At 38.5% G+C, this 13845-nt stretch overlaps 2 protein-coding genes across 2 annotated transcripts; both read left to right on the top strand.

The window, feature by feature from the left end:
- Window positions 1–396: 396 nt before the first annotated feature.
- LOC107880138 (G-type lectin S-receptor-like serine/threonine-protein kinase LECRK2) lies at window positions 397–3019 on the top strand. Its single transcript, XM_016796601.2, is given in 3 exon segments — window positions 397–1935; window positions 1938–2792; window positions 2795–3019. Coding segments are annotated over 3 exon segments (2388 nt in total). The 5' UTR covers window positions 397–428; the 3' UTR covers window positions 2821–3019.
- A 2855-nt stretch (window positions 3020–5874) lies between these two features.
- LOC148921296 (G-type lectin S-receptor-like serine/threonine-protein kinase LECRK2) lies at window positions 5875–13535 on the top strand. Its single transcript, XM_089044263.1, has 2 exons — window positions 5875–8303; window positions 13264–13535. Exons 1-2 carry the CDS (start codon window positions 5956–5958, stop codon window positions 13343–13345), a joined length of 2430 nt encoding a protein of 809 aa, XP_088900389.1. The 5' UTR covers window positions 5875–5955; the 3' UTR covers window positions 13346–13535.
- Window positions 13536–13845: the final 310 nt, after the last annotated feature.

The following is a 13845-nucleotide window of genomic DNA, read 5'->3' as shown; positions in this document are numbered from 1 at the left end:
GTTAAAATTCAGCTCAAATGCTTTCCAATTCCACCAAACTTAAGGGGCGTATCCAATTCATACTCAAATTCTTTCATTAATATCCCAACAGCTTGCAAGTTTAAAAGATGAGTAATATATGACTTGCACGTCATAGATTACAAATAGAAAAACCTTGCACAATTGACTTGCACGTCAAACTCAAAGCAAGGAAAAACTGCCACTTTCAATTAGTAATCTATGGCCATTCATGGAGTACAAAAGATGAAAATAACATCTTTTTACCTCTAGGACCGCAGTCAATTTTGAATTATGAATGTTCAAAATTGGCGGCAACCCAATGAGGGGAAGAATACTTCTTTTAGGCCAGGGAGGACAGGAAAGAAGCATCTCACTATACATTTCATACATCCCACTCCTATAGGCTGTAGCAAAACGCTCATCTTACTATGGTTTTTTCCGTGCTCGATCTTCTCTGCTTCTTCCTTTTCATGATTCTCCCATATTCCACCATCGCTCAAACATCCAGAAACATATCTTTAGGCTCATCCCTCACTGCACGAAATGACGTTAACTCATCGTGGCCATCACCATCTGGTGAATTTGCTTTTGGTTTTCAACAGATTGTAAAAGATGGGTTCTTACTGGCCATCTGGTTCAATAAGATACCAGAGAGAACTATTGTCTGGTCAGCCAATGGGAATAATCTTGTGCCACAAGGATCCCAAGTTGAACTTACACGTGATGGCCAATTTATGCTCAAAGATGCAACTGGCCAGAGAATATGGTATGCAGAATCTGCTGGTACTGAAGTCGCCTATGCAGCCATGCTAGACACTGGAAATTTCGTGCTGGCCAACCGAAATTCAAGCACGCTGTTGTGGCAGAGTTTTGAACACCCAACTGATACAATCCTGCCAACACAGACTCTAAATCAAAACAACAGCCTCTATGCTCGCTACACGGCTACAAATTACTCAAGAGGTAGATTCATGTTAGCACTACAATCTGATGGAGATCTCGTGCTTTACACTACAAATTTCCCACAAGACTCTGCCAATTCTGCTTATTGGTCAACCAAAACAGATACTGGATTTCAGGTCATCTTCAACCAGTCTGGCCTCATTTACCTTGCATCCAGGAATGGAAGCGCAATCAATACCATATCACCATATGCAGTTTCAATACAAAATTTCTACCAGAGAGCAACTTTAGTGCATGATGGAGTTTTGAGGCACTATGTTTATCCTAAAAGTGCTAGCTCAATTGCCGAACGTCGGCCCATGGCTTGGTCTGCTCCAGTTTCCATACCTGAAAATATCTGTTTTTCAGTTGCGGGAGAGATGGGCGGTGGTGCATGTGGATTCAACAGCTTATGTAGCCGTGGAGAGGAAGGACCAATTTGCGAGTGCCCTCATGGTTACACCTTTTTTGATCCAAATGATGTGCGCAAAGGATGTAAACAAACATTTGTTCCACAAAATTGTGACCAGGCCTCACCAGAGCATCATTTCGATTTTAAAGACATGCAAAACACAAATTTTCCTTACGGAGATTATGAGCATTTTAAGAATGAATCTGAGGATTGGTGCAGACAGAATTGCCTAGATGATTGTTTTTGTGCTGTTGCAATTTTCAACATGTTGGGAGACTGTTACAAGAAGAGACTCCCTTTTTCGAATGGGATGATTGACTCTAGTGTTAATTCAAAAGCTCTGATCAAATTTGGGAAAGACAACTCTACTTGGTCAAGTGGAGGTGCAATCACAAAAAAGAAAGATAATTCAACTCTGATACTTGTTGGATCAGTGCTCCTGAGTAGCTCTGGGATCCTGTACATCCTCTTACCATTAATAACCTATTTGGTTGTTTCACGCATCTATTCTAGAAAAGCAAAGGTCATTCAACCTCGTCCAGTCATGTCAGGCATGAATTTGAAGGATTTCACTTATGAGGAGCTAAAAAAGCTACGAACGAATTCAAGGAAGAACTAGGACGTGGTGCTTCTGCAACAGTTTTTAAAGGAGTTTTATTGTCTAATACTGGAAGGTGTGTTGCTGTCAAACGTTTAGACGCTAAGGTCAGAGAAAATGATTTGGAATTCAAAGCTGAAGTGAGTGCTATCGGCAGAACAAATCACCGAAATTTAGTCCAGCTACTTGGATTTTGTACTGAGGGGGAGCACCTAATTCTTGTATATGAGTTTATGAGCAACGGCTCTCTAGCAAGCTTCCTCTTTGGAGAATCAATGCCAAACTGGTACCAGAGAAGGCAAATTGCCTTGGGAATTGCAAGAGGGCTTTTGTATTTGCATGAGGAGTGCAGCAGCCAAATTGTTCATTGTGACATCAAGCCTCAAAACATTCTTCTTGATGACTATTTCACAGCAAGAATTTCTGACTTTGGATTAGCGAAGCTTTTGAGATTGGACCAGACTCGAAGCATGACTGCTATCAGGGGTACCAGAGGGTATGTGGCCCCTGAATGGTTCAGAAACTTACCTATCACAGTCAAGGTTGATGTTTACAGCTATGGCATTTTGTTGTTAGAGATTATTTTCTGCAGGAAGCATTTTGAAGCAGTGGCAGACAATGAAGATGAAATGATACTAGCTGATTGGGCATATGATTGCTATATGCAAAAGAAGCTGCACCAGCTCTTCGAGAATGATGAGGAGGAAATCAATGACATCAACGAGATGGAGAAGTATGTGATGATTGCAATATGGTGCATTCAGGAGGATCCATCACTCAGACCCACCATGAAGAAAGTCACACTGATGCTTGAAGGAACTGTTGAAGTCTCACCTCCACCTCCTCTTTCATAAGTTCAATACTATAAATATATATAATTGTTGTTGTATCATTTCGTTTCGTTTGTCTCTGTTCTACTTATTTCATCACTTTCCTTGTCATCCTAGTGAATAAGGTTTCATTAAGCTACTCAAAACTTGCTTTCTTGTCAATGTATAACTTTGAGCATAAATAAAAGGCCAATGTGCTGCAAACTCGCTTCACAAAATCTCCGTTTGACAGTAAAAGATATCATGTCAACCCCACTTGTTAACAACATTGCATGAAAAAATGAACAGCCAAAAAATGGTATTTTCTTTTTTTATTTTCTGTTACATAAATAAAAGATGGTATTTTCAGTATTTGATCATGTACTCCACATATAAACCGCGATGAATTTTTTATGGCGTACATGTTTATTTGAACTTGAAAAATTATGCATATGCAATATAAAGATAGTGAAATCAGGGCAGACTCAAAGATTAGGGTAATTGATCTCATATACACTTAATAAACCTCACTCATAAAGATAAAGCAGGATCGAGAGGAATGTGTTTGAAGGATTCAAAGAAGGCAGCTTCCAAGTGATTGCACCCATGGCCCGAAAAGGCAAATTTAAACCTCCAACTGTAAATCTACCATTGAACTTGTGGGAACCGAATTTTAGCAAAACCCTAGGTCAAATATTTCCTTTTATTTGGGGATTATTTGGCGTAATTGGGAGTTACTTGATTCGATTGGCAATTATTCGATTCTTACCCTAATTAGGGATTTGATTTAAATCAAATCCCTAATTATGTCAATCTCTTCAAATTGGGGAAGAATAATTCATTTCCATATGTGGAATTATTCTTCTGAAACCCTGGCCTCTAAGGCTCCTATAAATACATGGCTACACCAAGGCTTGAGGTAACTCTAAACCTATGTCTAAACTTCTGTATGAAACTCTACAAAAATTCCATCTCACAAACCCTAGCCGCCATAACTCTTTCTCTCTCCCATACAAGGCTCCGGCTACCACATACAGCTCCGGCCACCCGGTTTATACCATACATACATCTCCGTACCCTTTTGTTAGCTATTGCTTTTCCTACAAACACTCGAACTAACTTTGGCATCGGAGGTATTTGGCTAATACCCCCAGGTGTGGTCCTCTTATTCCAATTTGTTTTGCAGGAAAAAAAATAAGCGAAGAGGAAGACGGAATGTTGGACGAATATTCTCGTGATATGAAATCGCACCCACCTAACTTTTACTTAGTCATTGGAAGACGAGCTCATTACTTGTGACTTGCAAAGTAGCAGAATTCATGATTCCAAACCTTACATTGGTGCATTTAGACTCAGGTCCTGTAACTTGTGCCCAAAACATACGCAAACTGACAGACATTATTGCCCCAATAATTGCTGGAAATTGTGTGGTCGTAAAAAATTCATGAGTTTGATTGAATGATCTATGGCCATTCATGGAGTACAAATGATGAAAATAACATCTTTTTCCCCTCTAGGACGCCCCACCGAAAATTCCACCATGCACCAGGTGCATGGATGCGCCCAAATTTCAGCCATTAGATCACTTTAAGTCTATGGCTCTTAATAAACACTGAAATTGAATCCCACCAACCTGTACAACCGGTGAAGGAGGAAAGAGAAAAAAAAAACCAAAAAAGCTGACAGTTGGCTATATAAAAAAGACAAAAAGCATGTTTATATATATATATATTATTTATTTCTCTTTTGAGTTGATTTAATACAAATTTATAAATAAACTCAATCCTAGACATGTATTTATAAAAAAAACTCTAACACTATTTAAACATAGACACACCCAAAATCAACCCCAAAATCAACAATTGTATATTTTTTGGGTGTGTTTATAAATGGGTTTTGAATGTGTGTAATGATGGGTTTTGGGTGTGTTTATAAAGTGTTTTGGGTGTTGGGTTTTTTTATAATTTCAGCCCCCATTTTGGGTGTTTTAGTGAAACCCCCTTGATTTAATGTATACGAATAGTATGCTAGTTTTTTATTATTTATTAGTTTCTCTTTTGGGTTGATGTTTATGTATATGAAAACTTAAAGTGAGAATGTAATTAACTGAAAAAACCAATATAAATTAAAAGAAAATTACAATAAACAGAAAATTTTAAATACATTTAGATTAAAATAATAATAATAGGCATTAAAAAATTTGTTCCATGTTTTTCTTCTATCTCACTTCTATTATTTCTCTATTACTCCACCAGTAACTAGCATGTGAATGATATAAATAAAACACCAAATATTTTAGTAAAATATAAAAATATTAGGAATGACCAAAATTAGGAAAAATAATAGAATGACCTAAAGTTTCAAAAAGTAGTTAGTAAAACATTAGATTTTTACATGTAAAATATTTATTTATTTGTGATTATGTAAAATTTCAATTTTAAATAATCATGATAACATCTTGATTACCATTTATAAAATATATATCTCGTTCATTGAAAAATTTGTGTGCTTAAAATACATAAAAATTTTACAAATGTTATTTCACCAAAAATTTTAAAATCTAAGAATATAGATTTTTATAAACTTGCTCTTAGTTTAAAGTATAGTCTATATTTGCATATAATATAACATATTATTGCTAATAATTTAAAATCTAAGAATATAGATTTTTATAAAATTGATTCTTAATTTAAAGAGTCTATATTTGCATATAATATAACACTAGCCCCTTGGCATGTGCCAATTGGTTTAATTTTTTATTTTTTATTTTATTTTTAGAATTAAGCAAATATAACATGGGTAGTTATGTTCCATAAAAGTATGACCTATTATTTGATTTTGTTTTTAATTTTAATTTTTTTAATATGAAAAAAATGTGAATTTACCAAATTATCCTCATTTAATTAATAATTTCAATTCTTAATGATTGAATTAAGTAAGAGCATTTACTGATATTTTGAATGTTTCACCATTCTTTGCCTTTTGCTTTATATATATAGATATTATTGCTAAGCACTGCAACCCAATGCAAACTGATGGACACTATTGCCCCAATAATTGCTGGAAATTGTGCGGTCACAGAAAATTCATGGGTTTGATTGAAAGATCTATAGCCATTCACGGAGTACAAAATACAAATGATGAAAATAATATCTTTTTCCCACTAGCAACCCAATGAGGGGGTTAGAAAAAGAATGCTTCTTTTAAGCCAGGGAGGGCAGGAAAGAAGGCTGTTGCAAAACGCTCATCTTACCATGGTTTTTTCCGTGCTCGATTTTCTCTGCTTCTTCCTTTTCATGATTCTCCCATATTCCACCATAGCTCAAACATCCAGAAACATATCTTTAAACTCATCCCTCACTGCACGAAATGACAAGAACTCATCGTGGCCATCACCATCTGGTGAATTTGCTTTTGGTTTTCAACAGATTGTAAAATATGGGTTCTTACTGGCCATCTGGTTCAATAAGATACCAGAGAGAACTATTGTCTGGTCAGCCAATGGGAATAATCTTGTGCCACAAGGATCCCAAGTTGAACTTACACGTGATGGCCAATTTATGCTCAAAGATGCAACTGGCCAGAGAATATGGTATGCAGAATCTGCTGGTACTGAAGTCGCCTATGCAGCCATGCTAGACACTGGAAATTTCGTGCTGGCCAACCGAAATTCAAGCACGCTGTTGTGGCAGAGTTTTGAACACCCAACTGATACAATCCTGCCAACACAGACTCTAAATCAAAACAACAGCCTCTATGCTCGCTACATGGCTACAAATTACTCAAGAGGTAGATTCATGGTTGCACTACAATCTGATGGAGATCTCGTGCTTTACACTACAAATTTCCCACAAGACTCTGCCAATTCTGCTTATTGGTCAACCAAAACAGATACTGGATTTCAGGTCATCTTCAACCAGTCTGGCCTCATTTACCTTGCATCCAGCAATGGAAGCGCAATCAATACCATATCACCATATGCAGTTTCAATACAAAATTTCTACCAGAGAGCAACTTTAGTGCATGATGGAGTTTTGAGGCACTATGTTTATCCTAAAAGTGCTAGCTCAATTGCCGAACTTCGGCCCATGGCCTGGTCTGCTCCAGTTTCCAAACCTGAAAATATCTGTTTTTCAGTTGCGGGAGAGATGGGCGGTGGTGCATGTGGATTCAACAGATTATGTAGCCGTGGAGAGGAAGGACCAATTTGCGAGTGCCCTCATGGTTACATCTTTTTTTATCGAAATGATGTGCGCAAAGGATGTAAACGAACATTTGTTCCACAAAATTGTGACCAGGCCTCACCAGAGCATCATTTCGATTTTAAAGACATGCAAAACACAAATTTTCCTTATGGAGATTATGAGCATTTTAAGAACGTATCTGAGGATTGGTGCAGACAGAATTGCCTAGATGATTGTTTTTGTGCTGTTGCAATTGTCAACCTGGCTGGAGACTGTTACAAGAAGAGACTCCCTTTTTCGAATGGGATGATTGACCCTAGTAGTGTTAATTCAAAAGCTCTGATCAAATTTGGGAAAGACAACTCTACTTGGTCAGGTGGAGGTGCAATCACAAAAAAGAAAGATAATTCAACTCTGATACTTGTTGGATCAGTGCTCCTGAGTAGCTCTGGGGCCCTGTACATCCTCTTACCATTAATAACCTATTTGGTTTTTTCTCGCATCTATTCTGGAAAAGCAAAGGTCATTCAACCTCGTCCAGTCATGTCAGGCATGAATTTGAAGTATTTCACTTATGAGGAGCTAAAAAAAGCTACGAACGAATTCAAGGAAGAACTAGGACGTGGTGCTTCTGCAACAGTTTTTAAAGGAGTTTTAGCGTCTGATACTGGAAGGTGTGTTGCTGTCAAACGTTTAGACGCTAAGGTCAGAGAAAATGATTTGGAATTCAAAGCTGAAGTGAGTGCTATCGGCAGAACAAATCACCGAAATTTAGTCCAGCTACTTGGATTTTGTAACGAGGGGGAGCACCAAATTCTTGTATATGAGTTTATGAGCAACGGCTCTCTAGCAAGCTTCCTCTTTGGAGAATCAATGCCAAACTGGTACCAGAGAAGGCAAATTGCCTTGGGAATTGCAAGAGGGCTTGTGTATTTGCATGAGGAGTGTAGCAGCCAAATTGTTCATTGTGACATCAAGCCTCAAAACATTCTTCTTGATGACTATTTCAGAGCAAGAATTTCTGACTTCGGATTAGCGAAGCTTTTGAGATTGGACCAGACTCGAAGCATGACTGCTATCAGGGGAACCAGAGGGTATGTGGCCCCTGAATGGTTCAGAAGCTTACCTATCACAGTCAAGGTTGATGTTTACAGCTATGGCATTTTGTTGTTAGAGATTATTTTCTGCAGGAAGCATTTTGAAGCAGTGGCAGACAATGAAGATGAAATGATACTTGCTGATTGGGCATATGATTGCTATATGCAAAAGAAGCTGCACCAGCTCTTCGAGAATGATGAGGAAATCAATGACATGGAGAAGTATGTGATGATTGCAATATGGTGCATTCAGGAGGATCCATCACTTGTTGAAATATAAGTGGTGAGCTGATGAGAGTGTGATTAAAGTCCCTAAGCTGAAATGGTGTATTCACTTAGTCTCTAAAATAGGCAAGTGTGAGGCGTCAGTTAGTGTTAAGTGGCTATAGCCACGTGTAAAGATCTTAGAAGGCAGTTTTGGATGTAAGGCTGTGATTCTCAAGTGATGTAAGAGAATCCAGCTATTTCTCTAACAGTCATATAGCACACACTGTGCTTGCCCGAAAGTTTTTGGAGCATACAATACAAAAATACAGAAGTTTTGTTTTAGCTTAGCTCTCGTTTTTCTCTTGCATATTGTTTTTCTCTTCTTCTTCAAAACCTATACAAAACTCTAACATGGCCTCAGAGCCAGGTTTCGGTGTCTTGATCTGGGTGTAAAACTGTGAAGGTCATTGAGCTAAAATCGAAGCTCAGCTGAGCATCGGAGAAGAGAAGCAAGCTGCTGAGATTCAGACCAAACGATGGCTGGATCTGGAAGTTCTGAGGTACGAACTCCGATCTTTTCCGGTGAGAACTACGAGTTCTGGAGGATCAAGATGGTGACAATCTTCAAATCTCTTGGGCTGTGGGGTCCGGTAGAAAAGGGGATTCCAGTCTCTGATTCGAAGATGAAGACCAAGAAAGTTGAAGAATCATCGGAGGAAGAAGCTGAAGCAGAGATGTGTGCTGTGCTCATGAAGGATGCAAAGGCACTGGGCATTATACAAAACGCTGTCTCTGACCAGATCTTCCCTCGGATTGCAAATGCCGATTCAGCAAAAATGGCTTGGACTCTGCTCTACAGTGAATATCATGGAGGTGATCAGGTTAGATCTGTAAAGCTTCAGAATCTTAGACGAGAATTTGAGTATATGAGGATGCGTGAAGGTGAACAACTTACTGCATATCTTACTCGATTAAATGAATTGATAAATCAAATGAAAACATTTGGAGAGGTGTTATCAAACGAGAGGCTGGTTCAAAAGGTGTTAATCAGTCTTAGTAGAGTTTATGATCCCATCTGTTTGGTGATTGAAAATACAAAGAGTTTGGAGACCATTGAATTGCAGGAGGTTATTGCAATATTGAAGAGTCAAGAGCAACGTTTTGACATGCATAATGTGGACATAGCTGAGAAAGCATTTGGTTCTTTCTCAATCGATCAAAAGGGGCAGAACAAGAATAATGCTCAGTCTGGTTCTGCCAAGTCTCAGAAGAGTTGGAAGCCTAACAACAAACCATGGGAGTCTAGACAGAAGCCACAACAAGTGGCGCTGGACAGACTTCAAATGGATCACATTCTGTGCAGCAAGATGGGGTGAAGCCTCAATGCAAAGTCTGCTCTAAATTTCACTATGGAGAATGCAGATATAAGGGTCAATCCAAGTGCTATAAGTGTGATAGATTTGGACATTGGGCCAGAGACTGCACTGCAAACAAAGGCGGACAGAAAGCAAATAATGCAAGCCAAGTAGAAGAAAGAGGGAATCTGTTTTTTGCAAACTGTGCAATTTCAGAAAAGGGTGAAAATGGAGAATGGTATGTAGACAGTGGCTGCAGTAACCACATGACTGGGAAGAAGGAGCTGTTAATTGACATAAACTCAAAAGTCACAGGCAAGGTGCAAATGCCAACAGGGGAGCTTGTAAGTATAGCCGGCATGGGCACTTTGGTGCTTGACACAAACTCTGGTGCAAAGTATATCAGAGAGGTCATGTATCTGCCTGGTTTGAGAGAAAATCTCTTGTGTGTGGGCCAAATGGATGAACATGGTTATCATTTGGTATTTGGAAGCAGCATGTGCAGCATCTATGATAGTTCTTCTCTTGAGAACCTTGTTATGAAGGTGGAAATGAGAAAGAATAGATGTTAACCATTATCATTACCCTCAAATGATTTTGTTGCACTAAGAGCTGGTGTAGTCAACTCTACTTGGGTTTGGCATAAAAGAATGGGGCATTTACACTTGAAAGGCCTAAACCAACTCAAGGAAAAAGAGATGGTACATGGGCTGCCACATTTGGAAACTGTAAATGAAGTGTGTGAAGGCTGCCAATTAGGAAAACAACACAGAGAGTGGTTTCCTAAAGATCAAGCATGGAGAGCTAGTACACCTCTTGAACTTATACACATGGACTTGTGTGGACCAATGCAAAATGAATCTCTAGGAGGTAACAAATATTTCATGTTACTCATAGATGATTTTACAAGGATGATTTGGGTCTACTTCTTGAGATACAAGTCGGATGCACTAAATTGTTTTCGAAAATTCAAGTCTATGGTGGAGTTGCAAAGTGGTTACAAAGTGAAATGTGTTCGAAGTGATAGAGGGGGTGAGTTCAGTTCTAGTGAATTCAATAAACTATGTGAAGATGCAGGGATTCAAAGACAATTCTCCATGGCTTACACACCCCAGCAAAATGGAGTGGTAGAGAGAAAAAATAGGACTGTGGTAGAGATGGCTAAGGCTATGTTGCATGAGAAAGAGCTGCCCTATTATCTATGGGCAGAAGTTGTCCACACAGCAGTGTACATCTTGAATAGATGTCCTACTAAGGCTCTTAGGGACAAGACTCCTTTTGAGGCCTATAGCACCAGAAAACCAGGTGTTGCTCATTTAAAAGTGTTTGGCAGTGTTTGTTTTGTGCATAAACCAGAGGAGAATAGACAGAAATTGGATGCCAAAAGCACAAGGGGAGTTTTTGTTGGATATGCAACATGTGAGAAGGGTTATAGAGTGTTTGATCCTATCACTAGAAAACTACTCTTATCAAGGGATGTTGTATTTGATGAAGGAACAAGCTGGAATTGGAAAGAAGTGTCTGACAATTCTGTGGTTATGATGAACTTTGAGGAGCAGCCTAGAAATTCTCAAGTGGATTCGTTTGAGACAGCTATAGGGCCTCAAAATTCTAGTTTCACTGCTGGAAACTCAGCAGCTTCCTATGGAGAATCAAGCAAGGAAAGCAGTAGGTTGGAAGATACTCAGACCTTCGATCATACACTATTGAAATGGAGGAAGTTGGATGACATTTTGGCACAATGCAACCTGTGCACAATGGAGCCTGAGAAGTTTGAAGAAGCTGTGAAGGAGGAATCATGGTTGAAGGCAATGAAAGATGAGTTGAATATGATAGAAAAGAATAAGACATGGGAACTTGTTGACAGACCTATGGAAAAACCAGTTATTGGAGTTAAATGGGTGTTTAAAACTAAGCTAAATTTGGATGGCTCAGTGCAGAAGAATAAAGCAAGACTGGTGGCCAAGGGATACTCACAAAAACCAGGGGTGGACTACAATGAAACGTTTGCACCAGTGGCTAGATTAGACACTATTCGAACCTTGATTGCCCTTGCAGCTGAGAAAGGTTGACAGCTATACCAATTGGATGTCAAGTCAGCTTTTCTAAATGGTATTTTAGAGGAAGAAGTGTATGTAGACCAGCCGGAAGGATTTGTGGTAAAAGGAAGTGAAAGCAAGGTTTACAAACTACATAAAGCTCTATATGGCTTGAAACAGGCGCCAAGAGCTTGGTATAGTGAAATTGATGGTTATTTTGCTGAGTGTGGATTTACAAAGAGTCAAAGTGAAGCTACACTTTATGTCAAAGCAAGAGGTGCAGAAAATATCCTGATAGTTTCCATTTATGTAGATGATATAGTCTACACTGGAAATGATCATGAAATGCTAGAAGATTTCAAGAAGGACATTAAGGAGAAGTATGAAATGACTGATCTGGGACTCTTGCATCACTTCTTGGGAATGGGAGTCATTCAAACACCAACAAGCATATTCATTCATCAGAAGAAATATGCAACAACTCTGTTAAACAGATTTGGTTTGAGTGAGTGTAAACCGGTGTCTATTCCACTAGTTACCTTAGAGAAACTAAGTAAGGATGATGGGAGTGGTTTGGCAAGTGAAGAGCAATATAGAAGGATTGTTGGGAGTCTGTTGTATCTCACAGCTACTAGACCCGACATTATGTTTGCAGCTAGTCTGCTTGCAAGGTTTATGCATTGTCCCACTAGCAAACACCTTGGAACAGCAAAACGTGTCCTTAGATATGTAAAAGGAACCTTGGATTATGGTCTGGAGTATGTGAAAGGAAAAGGGGCAGTTCTAATTGGCTATTGTGACAGCGATTGGAGTGGCTCAGTGGATGATAGCAAGAGCACATCTGGATACGCTTTTTCTTTTGGGAGTGGAGTGTTTGCTTGGGCCTCAGTCAAGCAAAATTGTGTTGCACTCTCTACTGCAGAAGCTGAATACATCAGTGCCTCTGAAGCAACAACACAAGCTATTTGGTTGAGATTTGTCCTAGAAGACTTTGGAGAAATTCAAACGGAGAAATTCAAACAGAAGCTACACCTCTCCACTGTGACAACATTTCAGCTATTGCCATTACAAGGAATCCTGTTTTCCATCAGAAAACCAAGCATATTGATCGGAGGTATCATTTTATTAAAGATGCTTTGCAAGAAGGAACTGTGGATTTGATCTATTGCCCCACAAATGAGCAACTAGCAGACATTTTTACTAAGGCATTGGCTAAGGATCGTTTCTGCTATCTCAGAGAGAAACTTGGTGTGAAATCAGCTCACAACTTAAAGGGGAGTGTTGAAATATAAGTGGTGAGCTGATGAGAGTGTGATTAAAGTCCCATGGTGTATTCACTTAGTCTCTAAAATAGGCACGTGTGAGGCGTCAGTTAGTGTTAAGTGGCTATAGCCACGTGTAAAGATCTTAGAAGGCAGTTTTGGATGTAAGGCTGTGATTCTCAATGATGTAAGAGAATCCAGCTATTTCTCTAACAGTCATATAGCACACACTATGCTTGCCCGAAAGTTTTTAGAGCATACAATACAAAAATACAGAAGTTTTGTTTTAGCTTAGCTCTCGTTTTTCTCTTGCATATTGTTTTTCTCTTCTTCTTCAAAACCTATACAAAACTCTAACATCACTCAGACCCACCATGAAGAAAGTCACACTGATGCTTGAAGGAACTGTTGAAGTCTCAGCTCCACCTCCTCTTTCATAAGTTCAATACTATAAATATATATAATTGTTGTTGTATCATTTCGTTTCGTTTGTATCTGTTCTACTTATTTCATTTCATCACTTTCCTTGTCATCCTGGTGAATAAGGTTTCATTAAGCTACTCAAAACTTGCTTTCTTGTCAATGTATAACTTTGAGCATAAATAAAAGGCCAACGTGCTGCAAACTCGCTTCACAAAATCTCCGTTTGACAGTAAAAGATATCATGTCAACCCCACTTGTTAACAACGTTGCATGAAAAAATGAACAGTGAAAAAATGGTATTTTCTTTTTTTATTTTCTGTTACATAAATAAAAGATGGTATTTTCAGTATTTGATCACGTACTCCACATATAAACCACGATGAATTTTTTATGGCGTACATATTTGTTTGAACTTGAAAAATTATGCATATGCAATATAAAGATAGTGAAATCAGAGCAGACTCAAAGATTAGGGTAATTGATCTCATATACACTTAATAAATCTCACTCATAAAGA

The sequence above is a fragment of the Prunus mume genome, linkage group LG1 (assembly GCF_029339155.1).
Source record: "Prunus mume cultivar Tortuosa linkage group LG1, ASM2933915v1, whole genome shotgun sequence".
Classification (NCBI taxonomy): Eukaryota; Viridiplantae; Streptophyta; class Magnoliopsida; order Rosales; family Rosaceae; genus Prunus; species Prunus mume.
The sequence above is the reverse complement of the archived record's forward strand: the minus strand, read 5'-3'. Positions and strand labels throughout refer to the sequence as shown.

Bases quoted from the DNA above. Each gene is read 5' to 3' on its own strand.
- LOC148921296 (XM_089044263.1), top strand. From the start codon at position 5,956: ATGCTTCTTTTAAGCCAGGGAGGGCAGGAAAGAAGGCTGTTGCAAAAC. The intron at 8,304-13,263 runs ATCACTTGTTGA...CAAAACTCTAAC, and splicing joins TGGTGCATTCAGGAGGATCC to ATCACTCAGACCCACCATGA.